Source organism: Lissotriton helveticus, chromosome 12, assembly GCF_964261635.1.
Source record: "Lissotriton helveticus chromosome 12, aLisHel1.1, whole genome shotgun sequence".
Classification (NCBI taxonomy): Eukaryota; Metazoa; Chordata; class Amphibia; order Caudata; family Salamandridae; genus Lissotriton; species Lissotriton helveticus.
In genome coordinates, this window is record NC_136073.1 from 581,719,285 (window position 1) to 581,738,050 (window position 18,766).

General features: G+C 45.5%; 1 protein-coding gene across 1 annotated transcript in view; it reads left to right on the forward strand.

Annotated features, from left to right (window-relative positions):
* Positions 1–18,766, forward strand: part of LOC144798657 (uromodulin-like) — a 141,327-nt gene that overhangs the window by 63,415 nt on the left and 59,146 nt on the right. The window contains exon 5 of the mRNA XM_078669641.1: positions 10,227–10,387. Within this exon, the coding sequence (XP_078525767.1) occupies positions 10,227–10,387 (161 nt within the window). The remainder of the gene's footprint in view (positions 1–10,226; positions 10,388–18,766) is intronic.

Consider the following 18,766-nt stretch of genomic DNA (forward strand, 5'->3'; position numbering starts at 1 on the left):
ATCTGAACGACCACACTGAGGCTGAAGCGGCTTCTAACAAAGAGACTACACCAGGAAAAGAGATCACACTGCAAGACATTATGACTACCCTCAAGGTACATACTACTTCGGTATCCCGTATAGACACTGTGACCGTTGACCTCTCACTTATCCGTGCCGACTTTAGTAACTTAAGCTCCCGTATGACGGAGGTCGAATCCCTAACAGCCACCGTGAGTGCCGACACGACCTCTCTGAAAAAACCAGTGCAACGGCTGGAAACGGACAACAGGACCATGGAGGCGAAGCTGGACGACTACGAAGGCCACTCGCGCCGTATAAATGTGTGCATAGTAGGAGTGCCGGAGAGAATGGGAGGCCCTGCCCTGGACCTCTTTGTGGAAGACCTGATCAAGAACCGCCTACAGCCCAGGACTCTCCAATTACTTTTTGGTCAAGCGGGCCCATCGGGTCCCTGGGGCAGACCCTGGGCTGGGGCACTCCGCTACCTATATTAGCACACTTTTTATTTCCGCGCCGGTGACCTCATCCTACACACAGCGAGAGCGGCCCCGCAGATCCGATTTCAACACAGCACGATGTCTTTCTTGCCCTACTACACCGCGGTGGTGGCCAAACCACGGCGGAGTTTCACAGCGGTGAAGCAAGAACTTAGAAGCCGTGATCTCAAGTACTCTATGCTATTTCCAGCAAAACAGAGTGGAGGCAGATGAAAAATCATGGTTCTTCACCAACGCGTAGGGCGCACAGGACTGGCTCGCGGGGTGGCGACGGGTCCAGCATAGCGGAAAACCTGGTCGAAACAGCACTCAAGATTCACCCAAACCACAATCCCTGGATCAGATGACTGACTTGCCGGAAGCAGGGCCTCAGCCCGAGGAGGACTGAATCGGGCATGCTGCACGCTCCATAAGAGACACCTTATATAGACACCTGTCATGTAAGCTAGGACGGAGACAGCAAATTACGCTGGAAGACGCAGAGGCCCCTACATGTCTGGGAGGGGAGCTACTAGCCCCTCAACAGCTCCAATGTGACAAGAAGCTCTCAAAGTACGAGTGACTGTTGATCCACCAAAAGACTCCATATGGGCATACGGTTCCTGGCACCTCACTAATTATATTTTCTAACTAGATGGCAGGGTAACCATGTCCCTGAGTGGGCCCTAGGGGGGCATAACTAGAACTCTTCTCCTCCCCCCCCCCCCCCCCCTCCCACCCACAAGTATCGGCTAATAGGAATTAGGCACTCTGCAAAGTAGGGGTGGTGGGAAGTTAAAAAACCGTGCGGCAGGGAGGGGGGCATTGGGGATTCTTTGGATAAGTTTGTATTTTTCAATTATATTTGTTATTTGGCACACTATCAGTCCACTAACACCATTCATACGTTGCCGCGCAGCAATCTGATCCGCACCGAGCAGGCGATTCACGGGCCCCATGCCGCTGTCACACGAACCCAAAACACTTGAGACATCCGTCACGCAGCACCTGCCAATTATATCTTGGAATGTTAATGGCCTTCAGGATAAGTTAAAAAGAGGACTAGTTCTACAATACTTGAAATGTAAAGTGCCAGCAGTTACCCTATTGCAAGAAACCCACTTAACTGGGACAGTCTGCAAAGTCCTGGATAGATGGGGTTTCAGACTTGGGGTACACTCGCAGTTTACATCTGGTTCGAGAGGGGTGGGAATTCTCCTTAAGAAACAATACCCGATTGTTGTTAAGCACACATACACAGACGAACAAGGTTGCTTTGCGGCGCTCTCGTGTCAGTGGGAAGGGTGCATAATTAACTGTCTACATCCCACCCACGCTCCATTCCGCAGCTTTTCAGGCGCTCAGCAAATTCATTTGACGCCTCCCACAGGGCTACCTAATAATAGAAGGTGATTTCAACGCCACTCTAAATGATTCTAGATCGTGCCCCCCCTGACGCCATAGTCATGGTGGTCGTTTGGCGCTCTCGCTTTCCCCAGGCGCAGCAATACACACTACTTGGGTGCGCACAATAGCCTCTCCCGAATCGACTGCATACTCGCGCCCGCAGCAGAACTTGGAAACTTCCTAACTGTAACACATTTGCCGCAAGGCATTTCTGATCACTCCCTGGTTGGCAGTCTACACTTTGCATTCCACAGCAAAAAAAGCATCTTCCCCTATATCCCGGATACCTTAAGGCCCTGGAGATAGATAAGGGACTGACCGATACTACTTTACTGAAACTGCACCCTTCGTCTTCTCCCCAATTGTCCTCTGGGAGGCGTACAAAACAGTACTTCGTGGACAAGCGGTCTCCCTAATCACCCATCAAAAAAGAGAGCAAGTCAGAACTGTAGAAACACTAGATCAAGAGGTGGAGGACTTGGAAAGAGCCCATAGTCAGGACCCCTCGGACACAAATGCTCACCTCTTGCAACTTAAGAAGCAGGAGTATAGGAAATTTCTATGGGAGGCGGTGAAAACGCAACTCTCCAAGACCCAATATACCATCTATGAAAGTTGGGACCAAGTCTGCAAGCTTTTGGCCTGGCTAGATAAAAAAGAGAAGGCAGATAGATGGATCCCAGAACTTCAACTTCCCACGGGTGACACCACTCAGACTCCCCAACACATAGTAGACTTACTTGCGTACCACTATGAACAGATCTACACCTCCACACTCCCAATCAAGCAAACCGATGCAGAGCAGTTCCTCGGTGATATTAAACTCACTATATTAGAGGAAACCAAGTTCTAATCTTTAGAGGTAGAGCTCTCAGCTGAAGAAATTGCGACGGCAATCAGTAAATTACAGTCGGGTAAACAGTTGAGACCCAATGGTATCCCCAACGAGTGGGACAAACGTAACATGACAACACTCATACTGTACCTGGCAGCAATGTATGAGGCCAGCTTGGAAAAGGGGGAACTAGCACGTGACCAACGGACAGCGACAATAGTGGCCAGCCATATACCCGGCAAACCTGTGCAGGAATGCTCCTCCTACAGACCCATATCTTTGATAAATGCTGAGGCCAAGATATTGGCCAAGGCTCTGGCCAACAGACTCGCACCGTACCTAGCAAAGTTGATACACCTGGAACAATACAGGTTTATGCCTGGGAGAAGCTCTAAATCTTCGGAGCCTTTACAACTTGCTGGGCCACAGTAAAACCATTCAAGAAGAGGCTGTCATGCTGTCCTTAGATGCCCGCATGGCCTTCAACACAGTCGAATGGCCCTTCCTCTTCGCTGTCCTCCAAAAAAACTAGGATTTGGACTGGAATTTTTCTCCTGGGTCTGGCTACTATACACCGCCCCTGGCCCATGTAGTGGCCAATGGACATAGATCACGGGATTTCCCACTACACCGTGTCAGGAGTCGGATGTCCACTGTTGCACCTTCTTGTTGCACTAGTGATGGAGCCTCTGGTGGCCTGGGTGCATCTGGACCCAGTCATCCGAAGACTGGGGTGGACTGATGACTATGAGGATCGCATATCCTTATATGCGGACGATATCCTTCTATATATGGCTTCTCCCAACGTTCATTGTCCTGCCTGTTAGATATCTGTAGCTCCTAAGGACATCATTCAGGATATACAATCAACTGGACGAAATTGGTGCTCTGTTTTGAGGGGTCCTCCCCCACTCCTCCTGGCTGGCTGCGAGGTGACGGTAGTGGAAGACACTTTTAAATATTTAGGAATTCAAGTCACCCATGACCCAGACGTGTTTATGACCCTAAATCTCCAAACCCCTTAGAAACTATTGCAAAGAGACACCAAACGCTGGCAAACATTTTGATCCTCTGTTTAGGACATGTAACCGATGTATTACTTCGAGCCTGGTTGGAGATTGCGGTGGGCAGGCCTATAGCAACCTCTCAATGGCGCTTCTGAACTGTAGGTCTCTTCCGAAGCATGCCATCGAGATCAACCTTATGCTCCAAGAGGGGGGTCTCGATGTGCTGTTTCTCACCGAAACATGGCTCTCTTCTACCTCTGAGTTTGATATTGCTGCTGCCCTCCCGGATGGCTTCCTCATACAGTGCTTACATAGACAACAGGGGAAAGGAGGGGGTCTTGCTATAGTCTACAAAGACAAATATAACTGCAGAATAGAAGATTGTGAAATATCAGACTCAGAGAGTGCTCGCTTCACTATTCAAATAACACCTAATAAATCTCTCTCAGGTCTTCTTATCTACCGCCCGCCGGGCTGCATAAAACAGTTCATAGGATCCCTACTAGAAACCACGTTAATGGCCGCGGCTCTTTCTTCTAATTTTTTGATTCTAGGAGATTTGAATCTTCATCTCGATGATCCTAATGACAAGGTTTCATCTGATCTCTGTTTAGATCTTAAAACTCTTAAGCTAAGGCTTGTAAATAAAGAGGCAACTCATAATAAGGGTCATCTTTTAGACCCTATTTTCTCAAACTGTAATCAGCTCTTCTCTACTCCCCCCCCCCCCCCCTTCCTGTACCATGGTCCGACCATTTCCTAGTCCCATTTTCCTGGAAAACAGGTATAGAGGTACATCGGCCAGCGCCGCCTCGTACTCTTGACAGGGCATGGCCCAAACTATCTTTGGAAGAGCTGACTAGAGCACTTGAACAAACTGCCCCTAATATCGAACCAGACCCATTGGCCGCAGATATCAGTTTCTGTAATTGGTTGAACAACTCCCTTGATCAGGTATTACCGCTGAAAACAGTAACAAAGAAAAGTTGCACTTTTAAGTCTCCTTGGTATAATCCAGAGCTCAGAGACCTTAGAAAAATCTGCAAAAAATTAGAACGTAGATGGAGGAAAGATTGGGCAATTAACAACAAAGAGGCATATCGCTCTGCTCTAAGACTACATAAAACCTCCCTGAAAAAAGCACAGATGGCTTTTTTTGAGACTAAAATCAATTCGGCCTCCAACTCTGCGAGAGAAACCTTTAAGATAGTTAAACAACTACTTAAGGTGCCTTCCCCTATTGACACCCTAGATTGCTCAGAAGAAAGATGCAATCAACTTGCAGACTTTTTTGACTCCAAGATAGTTAACATCTTTGAGAGTCTTCCACAGATTCTCTCTACGCCGGATGTTGACTTAGAAGTGGCAGCCGTCTCTGGCCCCCGGCTTGATTCTCTGAGCAGTATTACCAGGGAAGATTTTTGTAAAGCCCTTTCCTCCATGAAAAGTGGCTCCCCGGCCGATCCTGCGCTCATGTATGTACTCAAGAAGATTGCAGACACGATTGCCCCAGTGGCAACAGAGCTCCTTAATGCCTCCTTCTCCTGTGGGGTCATGCCACCCAGCTGGAAACAGGCAAGGGTCAAAACCCTTTTGAAAAAACCGGGGCTCGACCCCATCGACCTGGCCAACTTCCGCCCAATCTCACTGCTACCCGGTCTTAGTAAGATCGCTGAAAGAATGGTAAATCAGCAGCTTTCCGGATTTCTGGAAAACAATCAACTGCTGAACAATTCTCAAACTGGCTTTCGACCGGGGCAAGGGACAGACACAGCCCTTTTAGTGGTAGCAGAAGAGGCTAGGTGCATCTTAGATTCAGGGGGATCCGCTGTTATGATCCTCCTGGATCTAAGCGCTGCATTTGATACGGTGGATCATAAAATTCTAACGCACCGTCTCGCCAAAGTGGGCGTTGCAGGAATGGCCCTTAAGTGGCTCACATCCTTTCTGAATAATCGATCTTTCAGAGTTTGGGAAGGTGGTCTGCTGTCCAAATCCATCCCCCTCCAGTGTGGTGTCCCGCAGGGCTCTTCATTGAGCCCTACTCTGTTCAACGTTTATATGGCCCCACTGGAGGAAGTAGTCGCCCCCTTTGGGATTAAAACAGTCACCTATGCGGACGACACCCAATTAGTCGTCTCGCTAACCCAACAAGAAGGATGTTTGGATAACCTCTCCGCCTGCCTTGTTGAGATATTCTCATGGATGTCCAGTTCGCGGCTTAAACTCAATGGAGCGAAAACTGAGATTATGCTTCTCGGTCATCATCTTACATCTTTCCCTAAAGCCGCTTGGCCTTCCTGCCTAGGTGAGCTGCCCACTCCAAAAGAAAAAATCAAAAGCCTAGGGGTGTGGCTTGAGCCCGATCTGACTTTTAAGGCCCATGCACAGAAAGTTGCAGGGACCTGCTTCGGACTGCTCCGTTCAGTGCGGAAAGTTCTCCCTCTCCTGCCTCCCCAGTCCAGGACACTGCTGATTCAGGGATTAATACTATTGAGGCTTGATTATAGTAACGCCCTGTTTCTGGCAGCCCCGGAAGCCACCCTTAACATTCTCCAACGGGTGCAGAATGCGGCAGCCAGGATGCTTGCAGGCACATCGAGAAGATCTTCGGCCAGACCAGCCCTGAGAGCACTCCATTGGCTGCCAATACGCGAAAGAGTCATCTTTAAAGCGCTATGCGTCACCCACAGGGCTCTGCAGGGCAAAGGACCTCCGATCCTCAGGAGCCTGATATGCCCTTATAAACCATCCCGGGCTCTCTGGTCGGAGCGTGGTAATCTTGCAAGGGTCCCCAGAGTTAGGAAGGCACGCACAGGGGGTCGCCGTTTTTCTGTAAATGCAGCAAAAAGTTGGAATTCTCTCCCCAACTGGATCCGTGCAGAACCTTGTCATCTTAAGTTTCGAAAAGCACTTAAAACTATTCTTTTTCCCAAGGACCCCTAATTATTGGTTTTTTCCTCAGTTGGCTATTTGTTCTATTTTCTGTTAGCGCTGGGACGCTCTCAGGCAGCCATGCGCTTTATAAATCTAATTTCATTTCATTTCATTCATTCATTTCAGTCGCTGCCTTTGTCACTCCTGGGTAAAGCGTCACTTTTCAAAATGATGGCGCTCCCCAGGTTTCTCTACACTCTGCAAAACGCACTTTTTCCAGTCCCCAAAGCCTATTTCCATGCCATTGAGGCAGAAGTTACTAAACTCCTTTGGGACAATAAACCGGCCCGTATAGCAATGGTGAACTTATACTGTACTTGGCACGATGGGGGCATCGGACTCCCTAACATAGTCTTACTACTGGGCCGCTCAACTGACTGTGATCAATCAATGGATTCATATCCCACATACTGATCCAGCCTATGGCCTCAATAGGTTGAAGCTTGGGGTGGCGGGGTACCACCGGGCGCTCCATAACAAGACCCGCTCCATGATGGGTCCGACACACCACACACTCCAGATGTGGGGAAAAAAGCTGGGATGGCATAGCACACTCACACAAGCAACATCCCTATGGAGTACAGACAGGCTAGGACATTTGGAAAAAAGTAAAGGCTTTCACAACTGGGACCGTATCGAGATATCTAAGGTGGGCGACCTCTGTGTATGGAGAAAAATGATCACATTCACACAACTCCAAACGAAATGGCATCAACTGAGCACTTCCGTTATCGACCGATTAAACACGCTCTTAAAGCGGCGATCCCCCCCTACACCACCTTACCTGAGGCCTCCCCACTTGAGGACAGACTACTGATGGACCACATGGAAAGAAGGGCAATCTCACCAACGTATCGAAAAATTGTCAACAACATGACGGATCCAGTTAGGAAGCTAAAAGACAAATGCTAGGCAGACCTGGTTGAATTGGATGACACAGAAGGCAGGAGGCGCTGGCGTCCCCTAGAGAGGTAGCGATCACATCTAAACTACGTCTTGTACAACTCAAGATTCTCCATAGAATCTACTACACCAGAACTACCCTCAGTAAGATCGTAAAAGTAGATAACCCACTCTGCCTGCGACAAGGTGGGGCGGTTGGCACGTTTTTTCACACTATATGGAAATGCCCTATATTAGTAACCTACTGGGAATCAGTCATGTCCCTTATCACGAGGGTAAGTGGGAATCTAGTCCCGACGGAGCCCAAATGCTGTTTACTTAATAATTTAATGTTAAAGACCTGGGCTACTCTGGGTATCATGATAGCCAAGAGAAATATTGCTAGCCACTGAGGAGGAGCAACCGCCAATATGTTAGCAGAATGGTGTAAGGACATGGACACTGTCAGGGTGGCGGAAAAGACTGTATATATTCACAGGGGATGTCCCAGAAGATGGAAAAAAACATGGGGAAGCTGGAATATATATAGAGGACATATTTGTGAACTGCCATTAATTACGTAAGAAATTGAATAATTGAATATGACCACCAATGCATATCACCTCTGTGAATGTAACAGATTAAGTAGAACTGTTCTTGTATTCAGAAAAGATAACTAAATGTATACCAAACTGTAGACCATAATGTGGACTATATCACTCAAAGGTAACATGTAAAGGAATACTGTGTGTGCCTTCTTTTGCTAAATAAAGTTTAAAAAAAGTCAAACCCAGGTTTCACACCTTTCCCCTTCTGCAGTTCATGACGTTCTGCCATTTGTCAAAGAAATAGCCGACTTTCCAAATGGACAGCGCCACAAACTCTGGTCCGACTCATGCACCTGAAAAGACACATGCGTGAGAAAAGAATCTCCAGACTCCCCTAACTTGACTTCAGATTTTATAACAATCTGAAGTCCAACGCCCCTAATGCATGATTCTGTCCCTTCCCAAGCCCTGCCTTGCTACATCAGTGGTTACCCCGATCTGGAATGAGTGAGGGCCAAAATCGCCTGGTACATCCCTCAGCTGTAGCAAAGATCTCTGCATCACCCATTATATCAGCACAGCAGTTACCACCTACCCAGACACCCTACGAAAAACGTACCCAGGGCCACTGGTGGTCCTACCTCTCAAAGCACACCCCCATCATACTGGGCATACCAATATCGCATCATTGGGCCCTATTACCACCACTTCCCATTTCCCTTTGGTCTGTCTTAGTGGGTTTCAGCATGATCATTACCAGGCCTATTTCCCCCCCCCCCTAACTTCTAACTCCTTCCAGTAGAACCCTGCAACCCATTTCCTTCCCAACAACTGACACTCTTATTGCTCAAATACATCCATGACATTAATGTAGAAAATAACAATGTTTCTTCAACATTTTTGCAGATGCTTGGTATAACCGTTAGGACCCTAGCTAAAAATTGCTCTAGCACTGACCTCCTAACCCTGGGCCCTAGGTCAAACTTTTCTTCTCAAAACTAATGCCCCACTGGCTGCCGTGTCACCTGTGTATAAAATGGCCGGGTAAATATACCACCTCCTGCCTGCCCAAAAGTTGTCCAACAAGCCTAACTTTGCTCGTGTCACGCCACCAGCCCAAAAACCCCGGGGATGCAAGCCTCCCTGGTGGTTGGCTGCTCCCCCCCCACCCCCGAGCCCCATTAAGTGCTTTCAAATTAATAAATTGTTAAAACATATGACTCAAAAGCAGCCATAGACGGATCTCGTTTTTACTTCCGCACACTTTGTGGAGTGGATTGCAAAATATTTCTAGTACACAGTATATAGTCTTCCCATTAAAAGGTTTTTGCTTTAAGGAGTTATGTTGGCCCACAATAAAAATATGAAATGAAATAAGACCAAGGAACATGATGAACCCAATTAGGCCACCAAAGGGGGAAGTAAATCTTGGGATGTTTAGAGTTGTCACTCAAATGTGATTAATGTCTTTCTGCTCTTGCTGAAAATGTGACTCATTAGTCCTGCGGTCATTTTATTCCCATTTCAAAGTAAATTCTCAGGGTGCCTTGAATTGACCTGTGCTTAGTGTCTGCACTGATTTAGGGGTGAACCATCACTTTAATGATTTGAACGATTATTAAAGTAGAAGTTTCAGCAAAGTTGGCAGATGTAATACTGATGGACTGCTTGCTGGTATCTTCCTTCAATATACTGAACAACAATTGCTTGTCTTTATGGCCTCGAGTCCTTTAAAGCACTATGAAAGGCATAACAGGAAAGTATGATTTGATAGCAAGTAAATAAACCCAAGTAAGAATATGCTACCTGGCGTTTGATAGCAATGCTTGGTGAGAAATTTCAGGCAAGTACAACAAATGGAAAAAGAATACGACCCCTTGGCTAGGTAGAGGCAGTAGCTGATTGTAAAATGCAACTGAATGTTGTGCATCAAATTCCTGAGGATGTGGCAACTGATTATGTGGGGGAGGATACTGCAAGATGTGTTTATTAAGGAACCAAATGCTTGACCAGTAATGGGGTTTTAACTGCAGGTTGTGGATACATTTGTGAGTGGGGGCGGAGAGCGGAATTATCTTACTAGATGTATTAACCCTGGACTAGTCTCTTTTTATTGTCCTTCCTTACACAGGTAAACGGATCCCATCTGATTTACTCTAACCAAATCCAGGCTGATCTGCCACCGACGACTGGTATGGTTGTCCGTTCTTCAAATGTCTCGATCAACTTTTCCTGCATCTTCGAATATGAGAAAATCGCTTCTTTACCCTATTCGATTTCTGCCCAACAAATGTAAGCTTTACTTCTTTCTATTCCCCTTTGTTGTGCAACACAACAATGGACACGCTTATTTTTTTAAATCATTTAATTTACAATATGCGTATTCACATTGTCTCTGGATGCTTCATATTAGTTTTTCTTGGGGCGTTGAGGGGCGTTCCCCAAGGGCTCAAACTTGGAAAAATGGGAAGTAGGATTGAAAAGAACTATTGGAGTGTTAAATCAGTGCACTTTTTTGAACTGTTGAGTTTCAACCCTACCTGATGTGTCCGATGAGTGGGATGATGTATAATTCCAAAGAGTGGAGCTTTGCGAGCAGAGGGAAGAGCATTGGCTCTTCACCTGGTAGAATACCATTCCAGTGAGATGGTCAAAGGAAAATGGATTCACTGCCACCACACCGGACAGTAGCTGGAAGGAAGAGTTACTTTGAGGGTTTACTGGGAAAGAGGAGGGGAGCCTCCTTTTTTAAGGATGTGATGGAAACCACGATCACATCTTGTTTTTGAGAGACTTGAAAATTGATAGCTTGCGGTCATGAAAACCCCATCTGGTCAGGCGAAGTAAAAAATGTTTTAAAAAATGCAGTGGTTGCAAAGTAAAGCAGCCCTCATTGTGGAACTTGCATGCATGGAATGGGTAGAGCTTCAGCTGTATTGCGCCTTTTTGTTGTTGTGTATGTTAATTTGTCCCTATCATGGAAGGGAGGTAGAGAAAGGATTCCCACCTTGTCAGTCTCGTAACTAAATCTAGTCCTCCGAACCAGCAATGGGTAACTCTGAAGTAACTGAAGGGCCCCCTGGTTACTTATTTCCATTACTTATTGTGCTCGTTACTTTATTCCTATAAAATGAGCTTTGGGCACTCATTCAATTGGTTTCTCCTGTTTTCGTGTCGGAAGTGACTGTAGTAAAGGGCATATTCAAATCAGTCTTTTGATTTACCAAATCTGTTTCGAGGACCCATTTTGCATTACAAAGCAGGAGTAGTGTGACCATGACCATATTTTCCAGCCTGTCGCATGCCCAGGCAGCGGGTGGCAGGTATTACCTTAAACAGGCCCATTCTAGGCTCCTTTTGAAGGTCTGTCTGGGGAGACCCATTTCTGAGATCTGCCCAGATGAGAATATTTGTATGAAGACAGTGGGGTGTCATAGTGTGCCCATACCCGATTTGAGCAGCCTTTTACTTTGTATATGTATATCCTCTAGACAAATATTCATTATTGCCTGGAATGAGTGCACACATCTTGCAACTGAGGCATGCAATATTGTGGATTGTTAAATGCCAAAAGAGCAGTGTCCGCAATATTGATGTGAGCAATATTACTTTCTTGAGAGGGAAAGTCGGCAAACTTCTATTTCCGCCTTCCTCGGCTTGGGTATCTGAGTAAGTTTTAGAGGATTCAGGATTGTGTAGGCAGGCACTTCTAACGCATTATGTGACCTGCTCTGTGATACTCGTGTAGTTGTCGCTGCTCAACTGCAGTGTCCGTTTCGCAGAGGGGCTCCCAGGACACTCCATGGTTATGCCAGCTTTATACACCAGTGGCAGACACTTGTGGGAAGTGTGAAGAAGTGGTCATGAGGGGTTGTTAGAAATGTCTGCACTATAGACATTTAAGTCCTTTAATCTGTCCTAGAAAATGTGCGATGGTCAGTAGTTTGGAGCTGCTTGGCAGAGAATGCTAGAGCACCAGGCGGAGCCTTTTGGTGGGGGCTAGGTGGAAGAGGATGGTCCTATCCAGACTATCATGAACTTGGCAGTGGTGGTTGATGTTCTTTAGATGGATGTTGCTCCTGCCAAGTGGCAGAATGAGTTGCTGGAGGATGAAGATTGTGAGGATGAAAAACACCAACCAGTGTCAAAAGCTAGCTGAGGCGGGGGTCTGAATACGAGGTGTTGAGTTTTTAATGAGCTGTATACTACAGGGGGAACCCAATTAACCACACGGCATCTGGGTAATAATACACGAATTACTGAAAAATGATGCCTAGGGAAAAATAGTGTAAGCATATAAAAGATAAAGATAGTTAATTATCTCGATCTATTTGAGTTTACTCTCTTCTAGAACATATCAACATTTCTTGAAGTCTCTTCAAAAAATGGTGACCAAGGGAGAGGGTCGAGGTTTCTTTTCTAATTATTACACCCTCATTTTCTTTTTCAATATTGAAATTCAATATTGTGTGTGTATGTGTGTGTGTGTATAAGTGTGTATATATATATGTGTGTATATATATATACACATATGATACAATATATCACAATGCACATACAACAAATATATCCTTTAACTTTTTTTAGAGTCAACGCCCATATTATTTTAACTAAAGGATGCTTCTAAATCACGTAACCAAAAGACATTCCTTAATAAAGGTCACCATACGAGAAATGGGAGCATAGAAGGTAGAATCATTAGGTCCTAATAGTCTTATTCTCCTTTTTGAATTAAATTCACTTATTTAGATTTTAAAATGGTGCCTTCCAAATCCCTTGGGTAGGTAATTGCACCAACAGTCTGTTGGGAGTATACCATTGAAAGGCTGTTCCCGGGGTACAGTGGACCCTGCAAATGCAGGGCAGTGTAAACCAAGCAAAGGGTTTTAAAGGTAGCGTGCTTCTTGACCGACAACCAGTGGAGGGACCGAATGCCCTCCCTATCCAATAAACGCTTAGGGACATCCAGGATCAGTCGGCAGCCACATTTTGAACAACCTGAAGTGTATTAAGAGTAGATTTATTAATATTGAAATACAGAGAAATACAATAATCCAGCCGAGAAGTAATAGGCGGGAAAACCACAACTACTCTGAGCTCGGCCGGAATAAAAGGGAAGATATTTAAGGGCCTGATAATAGAGAGACCAGTGCTCCTGGTAGGCTTGGCCTGAGAATCGAAAGAAAGGGTACTGTTAAACATTAAACCTAGATTTTTGGCTTTGTTAACCAGCCTAGTTAAGGGGCCCCAGGTCTTTGGCTGCCACAGTTCAGACCATACCAACAATTGCTCACTGAAAATCAAGCTCTTGTCGGCATTCGGTCTTCTCCAATTCGCTTTCATCCAGGTATTTCTAGTTGTGCAGCATTTGAACCTATCCGCTACCTTGCAAATGTCATCTATGGTAGAGACAATCATTTAAGTATCATCCGACTAGGACAATACTTGGAAAGTAAAAGACTATCTGTTTTGACCGAGGGGCAACGTACAGGTTAAACAAGGTTGGGCAGAGAGAGGATCCCTTTGGAAGGGATGTATGACATTACAACGCATGCTTTTATCACGCATGCCTTTACATCGCAGTTTTTACAACGCATGCTGTTACAACGCATAGCAGCTTAGGGGTGCTGGATAGTGAATAGTTTAATTTACTATTCCAACTCCTGTCCCCGTGGATAGTAGGGAAGGTGTTGGATAGTAAATTAAATCCATTCCCTATACTAGAACGCCCCCCAGCGCAATGCGTTGTAATGACATGCATTGTAATAGTCGCGTCGTAAAGGCACTGCGTGGTAGAAGTTGCGTTGTAAAGGATGTATCCCCTTTGGAAGCCCACAAGGCAGCTGGAAAGATTTCGCCCTGAATGGCCCACAACTCACTGTGTGGGTCCTATAATTAAGAAAATGACTCCAGCAGGGCCAACGCTGAGTCCTTCACACCAGCCTGGTGCAGTCTATGGACCAGATTGGAGGGGGACCCGGTTTCAAATGCCACTGAGAGGCCCAGAATTACCAATACCTGCAGACCCTCACTGATCCACCTGACAGCAAATAGCATTGGTAGCCACCAGCAGGGCTGACTCCATGCTGTGGCCTCTCCCTGAACAACATTCTACGAAGGGTCTAGCAGATCCTTTGTGGCCAAGAACTCCTTCAGTTCCTGATTGATATATTTTTCCAAAATGTTTGAAGGCGTGGGTGAAAGATAGGATGCAAATTGCTATGGTCCTCAGGGTCTCCACTAGGTTTCTTCTTAAGGAGGGTTAACTATTATCTCTTTCCAGGTTGAGTAAAAAATACCAGTTATAAGAATTTGACTAAAAAGTCTTTCAACAAGGGAGGCAATCTGATCCGAAACAACCTGTAGAATTCTGATGGGGTAAAGCACCTACATCTTTGACCGAGCTATTTGCGTTGTTGCCATTCATCTTGAGTGTAGGAATCTAATGGAGCTTCTGTTCATTCCAGATCCACACAAGCTAGCCCTTCTCATCAGGGTCACTGCAATTATGCAGGCTGGGGAGAGCCAAATTATGTGGCAGGGTTAACTTAATTTTGCGGCAGGAAAAGACCAATTATGTGGCATAATCCGGCATGGTTTGTGATCGTATTACATTATTTTGTCATTTGTTAACACTCTCTAGGCAGGAGAACAGCCATTACAACGCGGGGATTACCCCACACTACCATTACAACGCGGGTATTACAACGAAAGTCGTTACGACTTTCGCTGGAGGGCGCTGTTGGATAGGGAATAGTCTAATTTTCTATCTAACACCTTCCCTCCTGTCAACGTGGGCTGGAGTTGGAATAGAAAATTAAACTATTCCACTATCCAGCATCCTCCAGCGAGAAGTTGTTGTAACGACTTTCGTTCTAATCCCCGCGTTGTAATAGCATGCGGGGTAAATGTAAGCGTTGTAATGACATACAACCCTCTAGGCATAAGTTGCATCTAATTGATACCAATTTAACTCCTAAATATATATCTAAGCAACAGAAAAGGGACCAGCCAACCTTTGCAAAGGGTCTTCTAGTGTGTGACAACAGTTGTTGCTACGTTTTTAGTAGCTTTTGAAGAGAGCTAGAAACATTTTGTGTTTTATCTGCAGGTTATGGAGAAGACCATGGATTATCTGGCAAATGCAGCAAATCCTTAATTATCCGAAAAACGCTGCAGCCACACAATCGCATGATTCCAGTGGCCCTGTTTTCATCCAATGTAGCCATGGATTTTGCAAGCGGCAGGATGCCTGCCTGCATCTTCTTAGATATATTTTGAATTGTAATGTCCTTTAGGCTCTTATTTATATACTGTTTCTCAGACTGGAGTATTTACTGATCCTTGCGTATTGGACTACCCTTTCTTCTTGCCTCCATCAGAACTTTCCACATACCTCAACCTGAATATTAATACAATCTCTGATTCTTGGCTGTTTTGCATCAATGGGTTTGATCCTTAAAGCATCTGGCAACCGGTATGGATTGCTCATGGATCTCAAACTCCTCTTCCTCCTGGATTGGTAGAGGGCTAGTTCTCACCAGCTGCTGTCACAGGGAAGCCAGGGCTTTTGGACTGTACTGTCCAGCAGACCGATCTCTAGATTGGCACCCTAGTCTCCTTGATTAACTCTGTGGTTTTATCTGACCCTCCCTCCCCGGAGGGATGTTTCTAGGTTTCTGAAACGTTAGTCAGCTTGGATAATGTCTGAATAATATCTCCTTCAGACTGACTACTCTTGCTCGTTTGATCAAAATATGACCTATTTGGATTGAGACCATTTCCACCTACTTTCTTTTACATCTTCTCCAGTGCTTCTATAAGAGGATGTCCTTGGTGGGCCTAGAGGAAGGAAGGGTGCCAGTAGTGTTTCATCTTTTTATTGTACTAAGTTCTAGGTACAAAGGAGTTAAGTGTGTGTGTGCGCTCGTCGGGTGCTTAACCGCATGCGTGCGGGCGGAATTCCGCCCGTACGCTGGGTTTTGCGGAATCGCACTTTACGTGACGAGCTGGGCTCGTCATGAGCGTGCGAGGAGGCTACGCCATGACGAGCCCAGCTCATCATGAGCGTCGAAGGGGTTAATGAAGTCATTGATTCCAAAGTGGTAGCAGGACCGGGGTTCAGTGAGGACTGCTGGAGGAGGCAAAATAGCAGGTTCCCATCATGCACAATCAATGTTACAAAGCGAGCAGCTCTTGCGCTACAGCGAGATCTGATTTATCTCCTTTTTATATTTGTTTTTTAACTTCCATTGGGTACTCCGGTTTCACTCTTTCACCCACTGCTCCTACATAGTATCATTTTCTCATTTGTTTGTGTGTAAAGGGGTTCTTCCTTTCTCTAGCCTGTACCCCATTCCATGATGCTGCTTCATATTCCGAGTAGAGACCCAGTCCCCCAACATATTGTGCCACATTCTCACCTACTTTAAGGGTCATTGGGAGAATGCTGCGATGTCCTCCACCCGTTTCTCTGGCTATACCCAAAACCCAAGCCTGCCTCCAGCAAAGCGAGTGCTCTCTTCCATCATTCACAGGGTAACCAGTCAGCCCCCTCATTCCTGCTTAATGGTTCTATTATAGTTTGGCAAACGGAGACAGTAGAGATGAGACTTCTTCTGACATTATCCCTAACCCGGGCAGCTCCTGGAACAGACTTTATGGAAAGCTCTTCGGCCCTCTAGTCCCCCGGAAAGGATGCTAGACTACTCAAAGCCGTAAGTCTGGTTATGGCCACTTCCCCACCCCTAATTCTGTTCCTTTTTTATTAACCTCTTGTAAAAGCTGCTACTCTCCTCTAAAAGAATTGGCACTAGTCTTGTCCTCCAGCATGTAGGCAAAGCATGGTAATGGGTATTCTGCACCAATCTGTTTATTACCATGTAGATCCAACCTCCATACAAACCACCCTCCTTTTAGAGCATGAGGATACAAAGAAACCATTTTAAGCAAAGCAAATTCAAATTTTAAACAAGAAGTCAATAGATCTCATCCTTAAGCATTGGAATCTGAGGAAATGGGAGATCAGTTTATTTTGCCCAAAACCCATTGATGCCACAGACCCACAACAGTAAATGTTAAGATGCAAGTAGTTTATTTTAACATTTGCTCCAATATTATGAGTTAGGTTGACATTTTTTTTTCGGGTACTAGTGTTTGTTAAAAATTAAGTGCATTAATATTTTGATGAACCGCTTGAGTTACCATGAAATGCATTATGAAATTTCATCATCATACCCCATACTTCTATGATCTCCAAACTAACACTTCCTGGACACTTCCCGCCTGTATCCCTCCTCTGACTCACCCAAAACCTCATTTTACTACTATGATCTCCCTATTAACCCTTTTTAAACTCTTCCCTTCTGTATCCCTCCTTTGACTCATCCCAAACTTCATTTTACTATAATATCCCAAAAACCGCTAGCTAGCCTCTTACTCCTCTATTCCTCCTTTATCATATTAAATCAAACTAACAGACTCGCATGTCCACCGCTCAAATTATCAATTTATATTTCCCTAAGCTAATCCACCATTAATCCTTTGGGTTCTGGAGTAGTGTTCTACTTGCCAAAAAGTGCTTCAACATCTCATCAGAGGTAGTAAGCGCTATATAAGTACAATTACAATATGTAAGAATTAATGAGAACTGTAAATGTTTTTTTGAAATCCTTAAATATATCAAAGATTTTTCTATTTGACACGGTAGCAAAAATCAGTATAATTTTGAAGACCCTAATAAGAAGTGGTGTCGATTTATTTGCTGGACTGGGATGTGGATTTTAGCCCCTGTGTTCTACCAGCTTTTAGAGGTTGTTTTGGGTTTCAAGACCAAGTGAGGTTGTCTTAATTAAAGGTAAAAAAAGCTTTGAAGGTTCAAGCCAACTATTGACCAAGATGCAAAGCAAGATAAAGGGATCTTGGTGTACTTCCCTTCCTGTAGATGACCCTACCCATCACCATCTTATCAGTTTGCTAAGGTGGCTGCAGTATTTTACTGGCATGGTACGAACCTGTGCATTTTGACCTTGAGGTATATCCTTATGAATGCACCACATGTCCTTCAAAGGGATTTCTTTGAAGAATAAGTTATTGTGCTATCTCTCCCACCCCTGCCATCAAACTCCTGTTATAAGCAACAAGTTGAGTTTGCGAATACCTTTTGTTATCTTGCAAGCTGGAGTTGCCCGTTTATGCACCATTCTTGTGTGTCCGAAACCAACATTGTAGATATGAGACATTTATGACTTTACCCCCCCTCCATTCCTGCACAACCTCCATAAATGCAAAGCGCATTCAGTGAAATATGGACCAGGTGCTTCAATCAGTTGCTCGGTGATCATTGTGCAGGTGGCACCCACCTGCACTTTAGAGAGGGGACCGAGATCCCCCTAGTAGGTAGGTGCAGTGAGTGACTGCACCAGCATGCAGCGGGATGTCTGCGGGGGGTGTCAGTGGAACCCCCGTTGTATCACTTCCAGAGGGATTACCATAGGGGGTGCACTGACGGTGCAAGATCTTTTTGTGGCAGACTGTCAATGCGTCTCCTAGTGGCTTCTTTGCCTTAGTGCCCATGACCATAATATGGCGCAGGCGCAAAGGCACGGAGATTCCCTCATTAGCATGAGACCATGCCCTCATGCAAATGAGAGAATGCTCTCTCAAGATAGT